The sequence below is a fragment of the Corythoichthys intestinalis genome, chromosome 9, assembly GCF_030265065.1.
Source record: "Corythoichthys intestinalis isolate RoL2023-P3 chromosome 9, ASM3026506v1, whole genome shotgun sequence".
Taxonomy (NCBI): Eukaryota; Metazoa; Chordata; class Actinopteri; order Syngnathiformes; family Syngnathidae; genus Corythoichthys; species Corythoichthys intestinalis.
The window spans coordinates 23,031,218-23,052,650 of record NC_080403.1 but is presented as its reverse complement, the minus strand read 5'-3'; the positions used below and the strand labels follow the sequence as shown (position 1 = coordinate 23,052,650).

The following is a 21,433-nucleotide window of genomic DNA, read 5'->3' as shown; positions in this document are numbered from 1 at the left end:
TTGGGGCATGCTTGTTGACTTCCGCTAGTCGTAGAAAAAATAAACAATGCAAGATGGAACTCTTGAAAGTAAATATTCTGCTCATCAACACTGAATAAATATTGAACATACAAATGTTGAGGGGCTGGCGACGCAGAACACTGTTTCGAAGCGGTCTGGCCGACTTTTGATGCCGCACAAAGAGTTTTAGACTCGGGTGGAGAGAGCCAGCTGTGGCGGCTAGCTTCAAACTGGCGTCGAGCACTGCGTTCAAGGTCTGCAAAGCCCCCCAGCCCGATTTGTTTGCCGTGTCCTACAACCGGCCAGTCGGAAGCCATAGCAGATTTCTGGCGTCTATGGAACTTCCCAAACTGCGTTGGGAGCCTTGATTTTAACGTTACCATAAAAAGCACCAAGGCACTCTCAATCAGTGATGATGTATCGTGTGTGAACTGTCTGTTATTGAAAATTAAAGCTCAAAACAACTCTTTTAACACCAAATCTGTGCTTTATTCTTCATATACTTGAAGTGTGACACGTAAATAAGTCACAGACTCACAGCAAACATATGTACACAATAAATGATGAAGTGTACCAACCAAAAATACGACATAAAGTGATAAAAAGTTGGCGGTTTTTGGCCGACTGGGTCACCGCTTCGTGTGGCCACTCGATTCCGAACACACACGTCTCGGTGGTTCTTCCATTTTTTTTTTTTCCAATCGCCGACCTTGCCATTTGGCAATCACAATAATGTCTTGACGAGACTTGCTCTTCGATGATACTCCCGTCAGCTTGGACCATTTTTGCGTGTAGAAAATAATGTTTGATTCTATTCTACAATGGCGGTGATTTCGCGCTAAACCGGAAACAACAGTCTGAGCGGACCAATTACAGTCCGTTTCTGCCACGTCATATGCGTCTACGCGACGCGAAGGTTAGAAAATTCGAGAGGCGTGCGTCAGGCTACGGCGCAGGGTCGTAACTCGGGTCTTCCTTGACGGCGCAGGTCTGACGCGGAAGTATAACTCGGCCTTTAGGGTTACCGCCAGAGGGAGCGCTCTCCAGCACACCCTCCAAGGACTCCAAAAAGGATGGGTACTCTGGGCTGCCGCAAACAACAATCAGGAAAGGCAGGGTGAGGCTACCCTCTCATCTAATTGGGTACACCTAAGTGTACAGGCGCCAAGCCGGGGGCAATGAGTATGCCCACATCTGCTCTGCTCCTCTCAACGTGGGCAGCTCCAGAGTGGAAGGATTGGTACCAGACCCAAACTGTGTGTGGAGGCGAGTCCAACTATATTGAGTCGGAACTTCGTTGCCTCACACACCAGTTCGGGCTCCTTCCCAGTCAGAGAGGTGACATTCCATGTCCCAAGAGTTAGCTTCTGTAGCTGGGGGTCGGACTGCCCAACTCCCTAGGCACCCGACCCCTCCCACAGGTGGTGAGCCCATGGGAAGGCGGACCCACGTTGCGTTTTCGGTCTTTGCCCGGCCGGTCCCCATGGGTACAGGCCCGACCATAAGACGCTTGCCTTCGAACACCACCTCCAGGCCTGGCTCCAGAGGGGGGCCCCGGTAACCCGCGTCTGGGCCAGGGAAACCTGTGTCCGTTCTTTTTTTTTTTTCGGCATAAGGGGTGGCCTGGCTCCAGAGGGGGGGCCCGGTAACCCGCGTCCGGGCAAGGGAAACCTGTATCCATTTCTCTCTTTTTTTTCGGCATAAGGGGTCTTCTGAGCCATGCTTGGTCTAGCCCCTCACCTAGGACCTGTTTGCCATGGGTGAGCGTGCCAGGGGCATAAAGGCCCAGACAACATAGCTTCTAGGATAATTGGGACACGCAAACCCCTCCACTACGATAAGGTGATGACTCACAGAGGAGACCATGCGCCATAAATATACAGTTACGCCTCACAAAGATGATTACAGGAATGCTGCACCTTTTCAAAATTAAGTTTAAGAGAGAGAGAGACAGAGACCAAGACAGAGAGACAGACAGACATTAATAGGCACAAATTTTGGGCCAGCTTTTTATGTAGGCTACTTTTAATAAATTGACATCTTCGATATTATACTATAAAGAGAAGAGCATTAACTTAAATGGGTGTTTTTTCCCTTTTTTTAAATATCGACTGTAAACCAGCCAAAAATTTCCCCAAAAGAAGCAAAAATCAATCCAAATCAAAAGGATCTCGAATAAAGTGAGCATTATTCCTGTTTTGTAAATGTTTTATGTTCAGGACTGTACTACCAACAGTGTTGCTGTTCACTTCCGCCAATTAGTGAGGCGTTGTATAACCTTTCCACATTACTGTATTCATCACATAGGATGCATATTATCATAATTGGCCATCAAAGCTAATTCTTTTCTCACGTTAACGCGTCATGCAAGTATAATATCGCCTCGTATTTTTATGTATGGAGAGTTGAGTCAAACTGCCATAAATGCTGATGCCTTTTGAGAGCTGTTGAGATTGTGTTGAAATATGGCTGAAGAGTGACCTCTGTTGGCTAAAACAAGCATTGCACGACAATTGATCAGTAGTCAGACAGTAGTCACCATTACCATAGATGTGCGTAACCCTAAGTGAATAAAACATATTCATTTTACAAAACCCACATTAACTTGCTGAACTGAGCTCTGTTTCTAGTGAGGATTATTTAGCTCATTCACTGCCATTGGAAACCTTCCCAGTTCAAATGGATATTGTCGTTAATTGCGGCTAATGAGTTAAGTGGTGTCTCCAGTTATAACACATTTATGACACATTATTACCGAAATGTGTCAGCTCAAATAGGTTTGTGATATCTTGCTTCATGGCATAAGGTGGAGAAGGTTGTTACCCAGGGTGGAAGTGACCCGTGTCCACCTATTCACCGCGCCTTCCCTCAGATGACAAACGACAAAGTCAGTGTCTGGAACTCTGGATCCAAACATGGAAATCATATCTGAAGAGAAAATGGATTTAGGGCACTCTGTGACAAGTAGAGCAAAGAGGCGTGGTGTAAATGTCCGTCTAGTTCTCACAGGAATGCCATACCCGTCATTCCAGATGCCTCTCTACATCATCACGCTATCAGAAAATAGCATTGCATCCCTCAGAAGGTCTTTAAATGTGAAAAGAATGTGGCTGTTTTGTCCAGCTACATTGAAACGCCAACTCCGATACATTCTGGGCAAGGTTGTGATTGTTTAGAATTGCTTTTCTCAAGTCAGTTTGTTTGCATGTACAGAAGGCAATGTTAAAACCAATATGGCCAAGGGCATAGGTTTGGTGTCAACATTGGTAGGGACGATATAAGAGCATAACCTGCATGTACACTTTTTGCTGGGGACGGGACATTAATAAGAACAAGGGTAAGGGCTACATTTTTCACGAATATGAACCTAATTAATTGATAGGCGAAATGATCAAAGCAAAATAAATCTGTATTGACTTATCACCTTTATGTGAATTGGTTCACGTGATACAACATTCGATTCAAACCTTTGTTTTGAAAAACTACTAAAAAAAACATTTTGAAGTGCAAGTCCCTTTATTTAAAAAATGGGGAGCTATCCAAGAATGGGTCCACTTCTGGGGACACTGGAGCACTGGAGATTGATATATCCAAGGACCGATCTACATCTGAGGCATCCTAGACTATCCCAAGACTCTCATGAAATTCTGATGTGTGCTCTTAACTTTAACTATTTTTTTTTTTCATGTCAGTTTATGTTCATGTCAGTGTCCCTCTGAAGTGGACCCATTCTTGGGACTTGCACTCTGAAGCCACCACGTTGCATTACGGTAGTGCACATAATGCAAACACTAATCCAAATGAGGGACGGCTAGCTTGACTTTGTTGTTCCTTGTGGAGGCTGGCCTGACCGCAGTAGTTTCGCAAGTTAACACAGATTAATGCAATGCTAACTCTGATGCAGGTCGGACATTTAGTAGCAAAATTAGTGGTGTTTCCCCCGCCTCCACAACATTGATTGATTTCTAATATCCATCCTTTCTGAATGGGGTGGAGGAAGCGACATGTTTAATTTCTGTCGGCGGGGTTGTGAGAGTGTGTGTCTGCGTCTGTGTGGTGGGAGGAGGGAGCGGGGGGGTCAAGTAATCAGCCAATCAAACGTGAGTTTGAAGGAAAAAATGGACCGGCACATTCAGCAAGTGAAAAGGGATAAATCTAAGTCTGAACATAATGAAAATAATTCACTTAATAATGGTAGTGTATATTCGATCCTTACAACATCAATCTAAGTCCATCAACAACAGACAATCTAAATTACCCATATAACTGAACTCATTTTATAATTCAAATAAGGTGGCTTAAAAGTTGGTGGGGACAATTTGAGCATCCTGAAAAGATGGTACTATTATGTCCCTACCATCCCGATGCAAACCTACGCACTCGAATTTGTAGCTGTACAGTCCTCCAAAAACATACATGGTAGTCCATTAACGACACAAAATTTGTTCTTAATGATGAATGCTTGTTTGTGTATTGGAAATGGAAGAGCCAGAGTACATATATGGCTAGACTGATAGCTGGCTAGGTCATCGATTGACCATCAATAGCTAGCTAGGTCATCAATTGGTCTATAGCTAGCTCATTCATCGATCGGTCGATAATTAGCTACATCATCGATTTGGCTATAGCTAGCCAGATCATTTAAAAAAAAAACAGTAGCTTTCAATGTACATCTACTAAATTACAAAGAATCACAAAAATAATGAGACACTGAGCATCTTTGTTCATAAAAGATACCTAGAACCAATCACTCGACTCTTAATACAAAGGTATTCTACATGAAATTTTATTTCCTTCATTTGCATGCTAAGACTATCCATTCTCGGACCTAAAACTGACAGAAAGTTCCAAAACAAACTACAGAAATGGGCATGAACATCCATAAGAGGCCAAACTGACCATAAAAAAAAAATCAGATCTCCTGCAGTAAGTTGGCAGGGAAGAAGCCCAGCTTGCGTCCTGTGCTGACCTTCAGGTACCCGTTCACCTCATCACCTTTCTTCACCACAATCTGCACCCATGCACACAATAGAAAAATGCATTTTTCAGCAAATCCCTTTTCCCCTTATTTGACATACTGATGAGGCATTTTACATGTGTCCACCTGGTCTTTCTTCAGTGTAATCTGCCCCATCTCTCTGTTGCCAACAAACGAGCGTGTCACCTTATACACTCTCTCTCCGGCCCTTACTCTGATGATATAGTTGGCTGGGAAGAAGCCCGTCCTATCACCAATTTTACCCTGAAGAGAGACAAGATTACACGTGATGACTTGAGAAAAATTTAGTTGTAAAAATGTATACTTTTACATTCTTTATCTACCTCTAACTAGAGCTGAACGATTGTTAAAAACTGACATGCGATTTTGTGGGGGATGCGATATAAATTGCGATATTAAAATTAGAAGAATTTTCACCGGACTTGAATAGCTCTGTTTGGGAAGACTTTGGTTGACTAACTACAACCACATTGTATTCATTAGAGATGTCCCGATCCGATCAGATGATCAGAAATCGGGCCAATCGCGCCATTTTTCAGAGGATAGGAATTGGGTGAAAAGGATCAGCTTTTCAATTAAAAATATATATTTATGTTTTTCCGCTTCATGCTCATACACCTTCCCATCCTCCCTCCTGCTAAGCAATGAGACCGAACCGTCTTTCTTGGTCACCAGTGCAGCTGGCGTTTGGTACTTAAAGTTAATGATGATGGACAGGTTTGTAGCTCTGATCTGGCCAGAGACGCCTCGGCAGCTCTACAATCAAAGGCACAAATGTGTTAATCATCATTAAGCTTTGTACACATTCTGAAGTGTTTTGTGGCAACTCATTCATTGTGTAAGTGGGAGGCTGTTCTCGGCAGCGTGAACGTCAAAACAAAACTTTTTTTCGGTATCAGATCGGGACTATGTATTGGCAGATTCTCAAAATCAGGTGATATGGACGCGAAAATTTACGATCGGTACATCCCTAGTATTCGTATAATACCAATTAATCCAGGTTAAGGGGGTTTATCTGTGAAGGATGATTGGTGTATGGTGCAAAACACAGACAAGGCTGAAAAAGCAGTTTCTGCTCTTGCACCCTTCTTTAAAATAAACTGCTGCATTTTAAGCCAGAAGAACTGTTGTGTTTGATGGAACAATACGTCTATATGCTGCCATAGCCCCCGAACTGGTTTTAATTTGTCCGTTTTACGCTGGAAACCCCCGTTTACAGACGTGGCGCAACCGCTTTTGTTTCAACTTAGCCATAAAAAGAAGGTAAGTAATCGCGTTTATTATTCAAACTGTCTGTCATTTTTAGCTTAGAATCATTAAATGATGTCTAATATTTAGTTTAAGAAAAAACTACTTTAAACAATTATTCACTCGCATATTTACGTCACAATGAAAACATAAGCGTCTGTAAATAAGTCTGATATCTACCTCATAACTATCGCTTAATTGTTTGTTTGTTTTTTTGTGATTGTCGCATTTTCCCCAATATTTGAGTTGATAAATAATTGATCCAAACAAAGAAAAATTAAAAAACAAAAGTTTAAAAGGGTAAATATATGAAAATGAAAATCTCAACCACTGCTTGATGTCTGCGATTTCTGCATCACGACCCTTGTTATTACCATGTTTCACCAATTAAATCCCCCAAAAATCCGGCTGTGGCCATTCACAGCTGTGTCTTGACACTCGATGATACAAGCTACATGGAGTTTTTGGATCAAAAAGAGGGAAGTCTGCGATATCTCGTTAAAATTAAAGATGCACCGATACCGATACTAGTATCGGCAGGGGGCGACGACCCGGCCCAAAATGGTGGTATCGGTATCGGCGAGTACCAACAAAGACTGCGCCGATACCATTTACCGGTCCATTATTATAACATTTGACTGCAGCCTTTTTTTTTTCTCCTGGCGCTCACTACACTTTGTCTCTGTGTTGTGTGATGACACGTGAACACCAAGCAGCTATCGCTATTGGCCTGCTCCAGACCAATGAGAATGGGCCAATAGCCACTCCTGACCAATTACAAGGCCGCTATGTCGGCGCCGCCAACATGGCGGCAGTCAGGGAATATTTCAAAATAGAAATCCCGTCAATTAAAATCAATGGCTGCATGCAAGATTTGTGGCCTGAAAGTTTCGAGATGTGGAGTTAAATCGGCCAGTTTCAATACCTCGAACCTGATAAAACATTTGAAGACGAAACGTGAACGAACACAACGAGTTTGAGCCTGCAAGAGCAGGACTGCTCTCCAGAGGAAGGGCGCGGGACCGGAGCAACAATCTCTGGTCAGTTTACTACGTCTACCTTAACTTTTATTGTCTTTTACTGAAAGAAATGCCGCAGTAATTTGGGACCTGTTTCCAAAGTAGGGTTGCCACCTTTTAGAAATAGAAATAAGGGAACCACCACCACCCCATCCCGAAAAAAGGAGGCTAATAGAGAGACGGGATGCTGTGGTCAATTATTATTACTTATAATTGTTAGCGTCCGCAAATGCGGAAACAAGGTTGGACCTCGAAGCGGACAACAAGCGGGGGATACGTACAAGGGTTTAATTGCAAACAAAAAATTACACGCGATCGCGGGATAGTAGAAATGACAAAAGGAGTCCGTGACAGCAGGTCGACGGAGCGCAATACTACAAACTCGAAGGTTAACTAAGACGATAGGCAGCGAGCCAAAAAGCCAAAATAAAAACACTCAAATACCTGCACAGGGTAGAGGTTACAAACGAGTGCAGCACACTAAAAGAAAAAAAACCCAATGCAGGGGCGTAGCAAGCAAATGTAGCGAGACTATAGTGCGAGATGTCAAATGGCGATCAGCAAAGCAAATATCTCGGCAGCCTTCTCTGAGCTCACCCGTGCTTAAATGCTGCGTTGATGAGCCCGCATTGGATTCAGGTGCGACGTCAGGAACGCCCCCACTAACAGCCCAGCAACAAAACACAATCTAACCAGCAGCAGAATGAGACAATCATTTCATGAAAGTTGCACTGTTTGGCCTTTGAGAGGTTTACAAAAAGTTTACTCAGTTCATTCAGAGTTTATTATTATGAACTTATTTTTACTTTCTTACTGTTGGGCTAGTATTATACTTTGTACTAGTCTTTTTCCTATTTTGCAAAGATAAGCAACAGCCTGACAAAGACTTGATAGCAATGATTTCACATCCAATTATGTAGCTCTTTTGGTGACAAAAAAAAAATAATAATAATTATATATATATATATATAAACGGGGTGGTATCGGTATGGTATCGGCCGAAACTGCACAGCCAGGTATCGGTATCGGGGCCAAAAAATGGTATCGTGCAACACTATATTGGCGTCTTTAATTCTGCTCTCGCGTGCTCTCACTTCAAGTTAGGGTTTTGCTGTTTAAAAAAAAAAAAAAAAAATTCCCCCCGTTCAAATTTTTTCTTCCCCCATAAAATTGAGATTTTAATGCATCACACATGCATATAGGACAATTTTGAAATTTGGCCAAATTGGGGGTCTCAGAGGGGAACTTCAAGTCACCTGAGTGTTTTCCGCCATATATAAAATGTATTCAGGAGGCCATGTCTCTACACTCTTGCTGGTTTTATGAAGAAAAACAAAATTTTACATTAAAAAAACAATAAAAACCAAATACATTTGATCTCTATCATTGTTAATGGCGGTAAATGTGTTAAGAAGATTTATGAATCTTTTACTTGTTTATTGTTTTCAAGGAGATGCTAAATTAAGTTCAGAAATTTAATATATATAATATATATATAATAATAATAATAAAATAACTAAAAAGAAATAATAATGATATAACAATAATCAAATAAAATAACTAATTATAATAACTAAATGGTGCAAATTAGGAACAACAGGCATCTATGGTTAAAAAAGAAAAAAAAAAAAGGCTTCTGGCAAAAGGCAACTAGGCTTCTTTGACCAGGAATGTCACTAATTCTCGACAATAGACATCAAGAGTTTACCTAGGCAGCACTAAAAACACCAATTATGCATTTCGGGGCAAGTAGCAAAGTGCCCCACCAAACGTACTCACCCTCCACCACTCCTCATTGGAGTCATCGATCACTGCGATGCGGTCGCCAGCGCTAGGAAACGAACAGGATGTGAGTGCAGACACACCGCAAAATAAAATATGATCATATGTCATCTTACTGTACATCCAGGTCATCTTTCTCGATGGCCTTGAAGCGGTACAGAGCCATGTAGTAATGAGACTGACTGAAAACGCCGATCTTTCCTGGCTGAGACTTTTTACTCTGAAACAAATATGATATTTGCATTTTCACTACATTGTAGATTACATTATTTCATTACTTATCTTGGTGTTCTTAATGATGTGAATCTGACTTTGTCATCAGCTGGAGCCTTGTCTCCTCGTTTGTCTCCCTCAGAGCTTGCTAAAACACACATTTATAATTATATATTAATTACAACCATTAGAAAAACTTCATTAGTGCCTCACTTCCTTCACCGCCATTTTCCTGCTGTTTGGGCTGTGACTCATCTTCCTCCATCATCATCATCATCTAAAACAAAGTAAGATAGCTATTACACAAATTTGTTTAACGAATCATATTGTATGAACACTGCGGGCATCCATACTGACGTTCTTCTTGTCCTCGGAACCCTTTTTGCGCTCCTTGTTGGCCATGATGACACCGATACGAAGGGTCTCAAACACAGGGTCAGTGCGATTGGACAGTGCTAGCGACACCAAATCATCAAACCGGAAACAAGCAAAATATGAATTAGAAGAATGGAAAATATACCACAACACAAACAAATATACTAACAATAAAGGCATGCTTTCTTGGACAGGTGTCAAACTTAAGCCCGGGGGCGGGAACCAAACCGACACACCTTTTGGATGGCCTGTCAATTATGTGCATACAACATCATGTTTTTATGTTAAAATAAAAATCTAAGAATGAGAAAAAAATTTAATAATATTTTAATAAATAATCTTTTTTATATTAGTTTATTTTCTTTTTCAATAACAAAAATTAAAAAAAAAAAAAAACTATTTAGAATAGAAAATATGCAATTTTTCCCCTGTTGTGATTGTTTCTATCAAAATGTCCATAGTTAAAACAAATTCAAAAGGTAAAAAGACCATATTTAGTTTTCCCTCTAAAAAAAAAAGTGAAAACAAAAGAAAACACAATATTTACTCTTTTCACCCATTTATATAGAACAATGGCAAATAAATTAAAAAATAAAAAACATAAGAGAATATTTATTTCTAAAAACAATTCAGAGATTTTTTAGCTAAAAAAAATTATCGACTATCAAAATAGTTGGCAATTCATTTAACAATCAATTAGTTGCTGATTAGTCAATTCGTCACAGCCCAAGATGACAGACATAATGACCTTCCGGAGGAAACCATTACGATGATGTGGCCTTCGACAAATTTTAGCTTGACATGCCTGCTTTAGCATTTTAAGGTATTAGTATTAGTTGGACTCACAGAAGGGCAACAGCTGGGAGACAGTAGCATTCTGCTGGCTGCTGTACAGAGGTGAACTGTACGCTCTCCTAAACCCTGGAGGCTGACACACACACACCACATCTTGATACTGCAAAAGATACTGCCAGTAACACAATACTTTTCCAAAAACACCTGTAGCATCATGACACTTGAGGTAGATAGAATCTAAAAAAGTACAGATGATGTTATCATGATTTGGGGAAAACGATTACTGACACTATCCTGATACTTTGCCAAAGATACTGGTAATATATCAATACTTTGTCCAATATATTTATGATCCAATGGTACTTTATTCTATGTAAATCTAAGAATAACTACGGTTTTCTTCAATTTTTTTCGCTCACAAAAAAATCTTATCCAAATTTGAGAACCTGTTAGTTTTCGATTTCCGTATTTTTCGGACTATAAGTCGCAGTTTTTTTTCATAGTTTGGCTGGGGGTGCGACTTATACTCCGGAGCGACTTATGTGTGAAATTATTAACACATTAGGATATCATTTCACATGTTATTCTGTTGTTTTGGAGTGACACTGATGGTTTGGTAAACTCTTTAGCATGTAGTATATGCTATAGTTATCTGAGTAACTCTTAATAGCTATGGCCACGTTCGCGTTCTGCCTTTTGCAATGTGTGTTCAATTGTATTATTGACTTTTTTATATTTAAATGCATGCTTTTAGTTCGTGGCGCTTTCACGCCCACGTGGGGGCACACTCGCCAGAAGAAGACTGACAGCTACGCAGCGTCTCAGAGAGAGAGATAGAGAGACAGAGACAGACAGACAGACAGACAGACAGACAGACAGACAGAGAGACAGACAGACAGACAGACAGACAGACAGACAGACAGACAGAGAGAGAGAGACAGACAGACAGACAGACAGACAGACAGACAGAGACAGACAGAGAGAGAGAGACAGACAGAGAGAGAGAGAGAGGGAGAGATGGCTGCGAATCTACGTTCATTGTTTATGCTTGTAAAATATCTCCACAGAGGCAACGCCCTGTGTGTATCATCTTTTCTGTTGTTGTTGTGTGTTTTCCACCCACGATCGGACACTTAGAGCCAGTTGTGTGGTTGTTTAAACGATGTGCTAATGCTAGCGAACGCATGCTAACCGTTTGTGTCATTGCTGTAACAGCACCTAATTATCATTTATTTACGTTGATGCGAACCTGTTTGGTATCGAGTACGAAATTGATTCCGCAAATTATACGGACGTCCAGCATCGTCATTTGGGAGTTTAGCTCGCTGTATAGCCAGGACCGAGCCGTAGCGTCCTGGTGAGGACAGTATATTCGCATTTTGTTGTTCATGCATCATGTAACATCATACTGTACACTTATTCAGCATGTTGTTCTCTATTGTATTTTTATATTAAATTGCCTTTCAAGATGACATATCTGTTCTATGTGTTGGATTTTATCAAGTAAATTTCCCCCAAAAATGCGACTTATACTCCGGTGCAACTTATATATGTTTTTTTTCCCCTCTTCGTTGGGCATTTTATGGCTGTTGCGGCTTATACTCTGGTGCGACTTATAGTCCGAAAAATACGGTAATTATTGCACCTCTAATCATGATACTCAGCCAAACAAACAGTTCATCCATTAACTCAGAATGTTACCATAGATAGTCGTCATGGAAAATGCAGTTATAACGATACCAACAATAAAGATAGCATCACAAAGGCTCGACAACGATTGTGCCAGTAGCTTGATGTTGTAACGCCATACTTTGCCAAACATACTCATAGTATCACAAAATTTGCAAATTATATGAATGGAGTGGACCCTGGCACATTTTACTGTAACTCAATGCTGTCAATCACAAAACCACCCTCTTATCTAGATTGGCGGTAAACAGAGATGGGTAGAGTAGCTACAAATTTTACTCAAGTAAGAGTAGCGTTGCTTCAAAATAATATTAATCAAGTAAAAGTAGTCGTCCAAAAAATGTACTCAAGTCCAAGTAAAAAAGTATTTGGTGAAAAGAATACTCAAGTAATGAGTAACATTGTGAGTAACTGCTTATATATATATATTTTTCCCTCTTTTTTTTTTTTTAAACAATGGAATTTTTTTAAGACCACAAAGCTACCTATATGGACTAGTGTTATAATGATACTGTTCAATATCCCATTAAATAACCACATTAAGCCAAAGAAATACAAAAAAAAAAAATCATTGAATCCAAACGAGAGAAAAAAAAAATTACATAAATGAAGCATTATTCGTCCAAAGAGCATGATTGCTCTCTGTTGGAGAAAATAGTTCTGAGTTTGAATAGTGAAGAGTTCCTTCATAATTACTATTTTGAAATTAAAAGGATCATATCGCCGGTTTTCTGTGGTTAATCGTTGCCAATAAAAAACTGGGAGGGGTTAAAATCCGCTCTTTCGGGTCATGTTGAGGGCAGCGCTCTATAACAAATACTTCATGTTTTACGGTGCTTTAAAGACACCCCATGATTGAACAGGCTAGTGTAAGAATGAATAGCAAGCTTGCGTCTGATTGGTATAATAGAGTCATATGACTATTGTTGCAACGTCTCATTGGTGAGCTCTGTAGAGCTACCCTGGTAATACACCAGGCACGTCTCTAATCTTGTCATTGCTGGCCAAAAAAATAAAAAAATTCATATACGTAGAATAAAGAGGAAAAATGTAATGACTCTTGTGTATCCTAAAGTAGCGGAGTAAGAGTAGTATTTTTTCTTCACAAACCTACTCAAGTAAAAGTAAAAAGTATAGCTTAGTATAACCATGGACTTAATAATGATATTGACGAGTCACATTCGCCAGACACTGCGCCATGCCTTCAAGTAGGGGGCCGTCCTACACTCTGCTTCAGTCGGTCGAAGTCGGTCGCAGTTATTCAACACATGCAGCGATCCAACCCGGATTTAGGTTGAAAAAGTATGAAAGCTGTACTGCATACAAACAGGAAGGATTGTCTCAGGAGTGATTTGTTCGAGGATTCAAGGTCATTATTATATTTTTCGTACCATGCGTGCATTTTCAAACTTTGTAAAAAAAATTTTTTTAAATAAAAATAAATCAATGGGAGAAATTAGCCGCCTCAGCATTGGCGTCATAATTCGCAATATTTACGTAAAATAAATGCTAACTGCCCCTTTTTTTATTTTTTTTTATTTTTTTGCTTTTAATCAAGAATCGAGACTGTTTTACATCCATATCTATAATGAATTCAGGGATTTAAGCATTTATTCCCCAAAATTTTCAACATAAAAAGCTCTTTGTTGTGATTAGACGATGCCACAGTAGCTTAAAGACTAGCAGCACATTCGACATATTTACGTAAAATAAATGCTAACTGCCCGGCTCTTTGCTCTTTTAACCAAGAATCAAGACTGTTTTACGTCCATATCTATAAAGAATTCAGGGATTTAAGCATTTATTTATAAAAATTTGCACATAAAAAGCTCTTTGTGGTGATTAGGCGATGCCACAGTAGCTTAAAGACTAGCAGCACATTCGAAATATTTACGTAATATAAATGCTGTTTCTTGGTAACTGGTTCTTTGCTCTTTTAATAAAGAATCAAGACTGTTTTACGTCAATTTAATTCAGGGATTTAAGCATTTACTCACAATTTTCAACATAAAAAGCTCTTCGTTTGTGTTTCCACTCGGCCAGCTTTGACTGAAGTAGTCCCCTATTAATCGGCCCCGCACCCCGTTTCTCGTCAATATCATTATAAAATCTATCGTAAAACTACTCTTAGAAGTACATTTTTATCAAAAAGTTACCCAAAGTAAATGTAACGGAGTACATGTAACGCGTTATTATCCACCTCTGACGGTAAACATACTGAAAGTAGGCATTGCCACCATACATTGGGCCTAGAAGTTTTAGGTTTCAAGTCAAAGACAAAAAACGGGCAAGCAATGGCTCTTCTTAGGTATCAAAAAAATCAGGAGTATCGCATATTTCTCAAGGCATTGCTGTACTTTGAACACAGCAGTTGGACGATACACTGTAGCTATATAAAACAAAAGAATGCTCACAATTTTGCCAAAGCACCTCTGGAACTCCACATAGGACTGACACTGGTGGTGGATACTGGTTTTGCAGTTCTTACAGCGCAATGCAAACTTGTTGTTCACTAGGGACAGAGAAGGAAACAGTAAAAAACAAATAATATTAAGTGAGCATTTCAAAGAAGTTTTAAAAAACTGTGGAGTTCTATACATACGAACAATCATGCGTGCGCACACGTCGCAGAACTTGGGCTTTTTGCAGTAATGATCCTTGAATTTATGCGGCCGGTCATTGATCGGTTTGATTGACTCGGGCGGAGGTGGCTCGTCTCGCTCCTCAACTTCCACCTCTTCGTCATAAATGAAATATACCTGCAAACAAATGTTTTTTTATGATTGAATTTTAACATGTGACCACTCATATACTGTATCTTTGAACATCCATAACAGACATCAGCTATTGTTTCCACTAGTGACAATGGGCGCATTCCTTACTCGACATAGGGGAGCATTTCCCAAGCCATTGTGACCCCTGCCTTTAGGAATGCTGACAGCAGGTTAGAGCTGCCGAGTGATGGCGGCGTAATGCACAAATTGTCTGCTGTATTACGCCTGATTGCAGTGTTAATCCACAGCCCAATGAGCATAGGCAACCTTTAATCCTGACAATGGAGAACTGGAGGCCGCTTGCGTCGGAAGCCTAAATGTGCTCATGTGCGTGAGAAGTGCAACAGTATATTTAGGAGAAGTATAATACAGTTTTGATAGATTTGATTTCAGGATGGCGCCGATTGACAGTCAAAAGCTATTTTGAGATTTAAGCCTTTTCAAACTGTCCCACCTTTGGTGTGTGTAGCCGTCAGAGTTACTTTTTGAACTCTTAAATGACGCTAAGCAGAATGTAGAGACACTGACTGACTGACTGTTTAAGATGATGTGAAAAGCCTTGGCATTTCACTTCACCTGTGCCTCTAGTACAGGGGTCCCCAAACAACGGTCCGGCCCGCCTCCACATTTGGTCCGGCCCCCTGAACAATACCAAAGCGCGTTTAAAAAAAAAAATTTCCCCTCAATAGTGTTATTTATTTCCTGGCTTTTTCTGTGAAGAACCCAGAGAGGGTTATTTGGTTATTATTTGTTATTATCTTTTTAATTAATAGTGTTGTTATTATTATTTATTATTATATTACCGTATTGGCCCGAATATAAGACGGTGTTTTCTGCATTGAAATAAGACTGAAAAAATGGGGGTCGTCTTATATTTGCGTTCTAGACATTATATCCATTCACGACGCTAGATGGCGCCAGATATCATTGGAACGATGTTCTGTCATGACAGATCTCAGCTACTCTTAAGTTTAACCAGTTTGCATTATTTTATTGCAATGTTTTTCCTTATTCAGATTTGTTTCAAGACTGCAGTTACAGTTAGACTTCACTTTGATGGTTAATGCAGTTATTGCAGTTTTGTTGTTTTATCATAATAGATTGGTTTATTCACATTTAAAAACCAGAAGCCATTCATTTACGAATGTGATTGCACTTTAGTTTACATATTTAAATGTTCAGATATTAAGATTTGAATGAGGCAAAATAACATGCTTTTTCTCTCAAATATATTGTTATATTCATTTGTTTCAGATGTACTGTAATTATTTTCTGTATAAAAATTAATTTGGAGTTCAAAAAGTCTTTTTTCAAACTTGAGTCTTGAAAAAGAGAGGGTCGCCTTATAATCAGGGCAGTCTTATATTCGGGCCAATACGGTATATTATATTATATTATATTATATTATATTATATTATATTATTATTTTTATTTTATTTACTTTTGTTCTGTGAAGAATCCAGAAAGGGTTATTTGATTGTGGCGTTCTGAAAAACAATACATTTTTTCATTTAGGCACTCCTGCAATTGTCACACTTTTTCTGTTACAAACTGACCCCGGCCCCTAATCAGAGAAGGGAAAAGTTATGTGGGCCTCACAGGAAAACGTTTGGGGACCCCTGCTCTAGTGGTTCAAATTTGATAGCAATTGGACAAAATTCCTTGATTTGTTTGGAACAGGGCAATGACTATCTGACCACACACCTCAATGAAAACTAAAAATACATACATAAAAAAATAAATATATAAACAAAACATATTTTAAACATTCTAATAAATATATGGCGGAAAACACTCAGGTAACTTAAGTTCCGCTCTGAGACCCCCAATTTGGACAAAATTCAAAATTGTCCTATGTGGAAAGTTTAAAATCTCTATTTTCTGTGGGAAGAAAATTTTTGGACAGGAGGGCATTTTTATACACCTTAAAAGTAGGTCAAATCAGGTGAGCGAAAAATAGACATTTTCGAGACATTTAAAATTTTCTTTAAATTTCTCATTTAAAAAAAGGTTTTGGACACCAATCTTGGTACATAATGAATAAAGAACACTTCAAGATGATCCCCCTTTGTCTACACAAGTCTTTGATAATCAATATGCATGCACTAAGACAACAATAATAAAGGAAATTGGTATGTGAGTGAATGTAGATTTTAATTTAGCCCTGTGTTTTATTTTGTAAATAAACATGGCTAAACGGGTAGTTAGCTTTATAGTTAATTATAACTTTACTGCAAACATTTTTGATTTGGTCTTAATCTGTGCAAAGAAAAAACATTTCCAGAGGAATTTTATGGGTTAAATTCCAATACCAGAATATTTTAAATTTTGCAGAAGGCTTTTAAAACATTTTTTCAATTATGATTAAAGAATGTGAATGCAAGATACTGAGAATAAATGACCCAATTTGCATAAATTCAACATAAATACATAACATTATTTTTTTTAGACTTGAAGCCTAGGACCTAGGTTTTAATGATTTAAGCATCTAATGTATCTAATACATTGATATCATCCCATCATAAGCAATCAAAATGGCAACCAGGGTCGAAAAGCAAATGGACGCCATAGTAGTCAGTTAGGCTAGGTTCACACTACAGGTCTTAATGCACAAATCCAATTGTCATATCCGTTTTTTTGGCGTGCCCGTTCAGACTTCCTTTGTCCATTGAGACCATTACGCATGCGCATTAATTCGCATTCCGACACGCGCTGAGCAAGAAGACCGGCATGCGCAGAAGCATTAAAAAAAATGACCACACATGCTGGCTGTCATCAGTCATTCCAGGGATATCATATTTTGCTTTTCAAAAAGAGGACACAAATAACAGACATAAATAATCCCCGTTTAGGCTTATATTCAAAGTTTATATGGATCGATAGCATGCACGCACTGTCCGTGCATGTCACACACACATACGGGCAGTTTCCCCCGACTCTCGGCTGTGTAAGCAATGTTGAAATATTGCTCATGTAGAGCAGAGAGAAAACCGATCATTCTCAGGCTTATCCTCAACCCATTTTTATTTTTTTTATGACTGTTGTCAAGCCCGGCCCTTCCCCAAAAGCCATGTTCAAGGCAAACTAGGCGCTAAAAACGCAAAGCTGCACCGCTACCGTAGCGTCTCTCTCGCTCTTTTATGATGTAATTGACAGTACAGACCGCCACGACATTCTGGAAAAATGTGGCCCAGACCGGATTTGAGCCACATATGAAAGTGACCCAGATCGGATTTGAAATGGTCAGTTCTATGCGACTTGTCAAGTTAATGCCTCACTTGAGTCGGAAAAACACAAAAAAATCAGATTCATGCATTCAGACCTGTAGTATGAACGTAGCCTTAGCCTGTTGTGTCCATAATTCTCGCGCTAGCATTCAACTGCACTGTATGTCTTTTAGTGGCTTTCCGGTAACTCGAGGTGAGAGCATGAGAGCATTTTTAAAGACAGTATGATTTTAATGAGATATCACATGCTTACCATGTTTCGATCCCAAAACTCAGTGTAGCATGTATGTAATTAGCCATAGCCGGACTTTGTGGGGATTTTATGGGTGAAACACGGCAATATTCGAGATTTTCTTTTTCAAATATTTGCCCTTTAATTTTTTTGTTTTTTGTTTGTTTGGATCCATTATTTATCATCTAAAATGTTAGGAAAAATGCGACAGAAACAAAAAAAAAACAAAAACAATTAAGCGGTAGTTATGTGGTAGACATCCGCGACTTATTTACAGACACTTTTTTTTTTTTTTTTATTGTGATGTAATTTGTTTAAAAAATTAAAATATGCGAGTGAATATTTTTTAAGTAGCTTTTTAAAAAACTAAACATTAGACATCATATAATTACTTACCTTCCTTTTATGGCTGGGTTAAAACAAAAGCGGTTGCGCATTGTCTGTAAACTGCGGTCTCCAGGGTAAAACGGACAAATTAAAATTATGCCGGGGCATAACGCGCCATGAAACTGCTATGGCAGCATATAGACATATATTACTATCAAATAAACCAGTCCTTTTGCCTTAAAATACAGCAGTTTATTGTAAAGAGGGGTGCAAGAGCAGAAACTGCTTTTTAGCCTTGTGTGTGTTTTCCGCCATATATATGTATATTTCTTAAATGAAAATATTCATTTAAAAGAAAAACACAGAAAACAAAAGTTTTTGCCATTTAACTTCTAATATTTCGACTTTGAAGGACACCCAAAAAGCTAAAATCATCTAACAAAAATCATTCATATATGATAGCAGTTGGACAGTTTCTTATTCAAGTTAGTTAAGAACAGGGCAAAACAGGGCGTCAAATAGTTTGACACCAAAAAGGGAAAAAAGATACTAAAATCTTTAAACCAAAATGACAGACTTCAGACTGATTTATTAAGACCTGTTTTGTCATCTACTACCTACTGAAGGGAAGTGGGTGGAGTCTGTGGCTATACTTTCCATAAATGGAAGACCACCAGGCCAGACTTCACTGCCACTGTATACCACACTTAGAACACGGCCTGAATAAATAACACATGTGATATTACTTACCGTGTTATCCTCCTCTTTCACCACATTATCTGGCAAAGGGGGGTTGTCATGAATATCGACAGAATCCTTGTCGTCAAGCCTGTCATTGTCACATAGCGAAACGTTAAACCGAATGGCTAATGCTACACCAAAAAAAAAATCAAAACAGGAGATGCTGAGGGTTGCTATGTGTACTCACGAGTCATAGTTGGCCATGGTGCACAGCTGATGTTCTGGGTCCCCGAAGTTCCAAAAACTGTGGTATGGGTGCTAGAACTAACAAAAGCATGTGTTTAAAGTCCCAAAAGTGACAAAACCTCAGTGAAATATACATTCAATTAATCAACATTCATTTTTTCATCTATGGAGCTGCTTATCCTCACAACTCAAATAGCTGTTTTTCCACTGTTTGGGTTAAGTGGAATGTCGTTGATCATCCCCGTGCGAAGAAAACGTACAAAAAAATAAAAAAAATACAAGAGACAAATATATATATACACATATACAGTATATATATATTAGGGCTGTCAAAATTATCGCGTTAACGCGTGGTAATTAATTTTTTTAATTAATCACGTTAAAATATTTGACGCAATTAACGCACATGTACCGCTGAGACAGTATTCTGCCTTTTGGTAAGTTTTACAGCAAGGCTTTTTGTGCTGTCTAACAGCAAACTCTTGTGGTCGCTTTGCGACATGGTTTATTGTTTTCTTGCCAGTTCAATATGGCTGCACGACATCTCAGGCTGACGCCTACGTTGTAATGTTGTGCTTATATGATCCTTGGACAAGATTTGTCCGTAAGTATGGTTGTTGTAAAGAATGTACATATTATGTTAGTAAGCGAAATGTTATATTTTTTGTATGAGACGCTTTTTGTTTATGTTCAATGAACCTGTATAGCGTGCTAAGCTAATGTTGTTGCTAATGCAATGCTTGTGTACTTTTTTTTTGTAGTTTTACGACGGTCTAAAGAGGACAATGGTTTGAGGCCATTTTATTAATAAATCAGAAGAAAAAGGAAGAAGTCTGATTATTAAGGCGTCGTTCACTAGCTGTCTAACTTTGGAAAAAGTAGACGCTTCGGAGTGAGGACAGCATAGACAGATTTAAATGACAGTAGAGTGAAATGCCCACTACAGTCCTTATGTACCGTATGTTGAATGTATATATCCATCTTGTGTCTTATCTTTCCATTCCAACAATTTATTTTACAGAATATATATATAATTTACAGAAAAATATGGCATATTTTATAGATGGTTTGAATTGCGATTAATTGCGATTAATTACGATTAATTAATTTTTAAGCTGTAATTAACTCGATTAAAAATTTTAATCGTTTGACAGCCCTAATATATACCCTAATTTTCGCACTATAAGGCCCTCCTGACTATAAGCCGCAGCCCACCAAATTTGGCACGAAAATGGCATTTGTTCATAGATAAGCCGCACTGGACTATAAGCCGCAGCTGTCCTCACTGTATCATGGGATATTTTCACCAAAAGATATTAACCGGTACAACCTTATTTGACAGCGGCATCATACGACCGACTGTCATAAGACCAAATGAACCATCAATAAACTTTGAACCAATTACTGCAAAGCTTTATTGCTTCAAGAAGCTTCATTTGGCCATCACTGCTCCCTTGGGGGAGACAGTCAACCTCTGCTGCCACCTGCTGTTGACTGTTGTCATCCAACATGCCTCTTAGCATGCATTGCAGCGCTACAGATGTAAATAACAATCAAAAATCATGTTCTGTGCTAAATATTTCTTCAGTTACTGTTCCAATTGTTTCATCAATTGCTCGTTATGGTATTTGCTAACACTTTATTTGACAGTGGTGCCATAAGACTGTCATTACACAATCCTAATTATGACATGTCTCTGTCCTGAGCATTCATGAATGCTTATAACAGATGTCATTAAGTGTTATCCAGCAAATGATGTCACTTTTGAATGGATGCAAAAGATCCAAGATGGACAAAAATTGAGTTAGTGACATAATTTGCCAAAT

General features: G+C 39.0%; 1 protein-coding gene across 1 annotated transcript; it reads right to left on the bottom strand.

Moving 5' to 3' along the window:
- Positions 1 to 4,870: 4,870 nt before the first annotated feature.
- Positions 4,871 to 19,687, bottom strand: LOC130922065 (SH3 and cysteine-rich domain-containing protein 3-like). Its single transcript, XM_057846563.1, has 12 exons — positions 19,609 to 19,687; positions 19,431 to 19,509; positions 14,723 to 14,879; positions 14,535 to 14,632; positions 10,483 to 10,564; positions 9,619 to 9,716; positions 9,475 to 9,538; positions 9,360 to 9,409; positions 9,165 to 9,268; positions 9,046 to 9,097; positions 5,105 to 5,242; positions 4,871 to 5,011 (listed from the first exon to the last, which is right to left on the bottom strand). Exons 1-12 carry the CDS (start codon positions 19,623 to 19,625, stop codon positions 4,913 to 4,915), a joined length of 1,038 nt encoding a protein of 345 aa, XP_057702546.1. The 5' UTR covers positions 19,626 to 19,687; the 3' UTR covers positions 4,871 to 4,912.
- Positions 19,688 to 21,433: the final 1,746 nt, after the last annotated feature.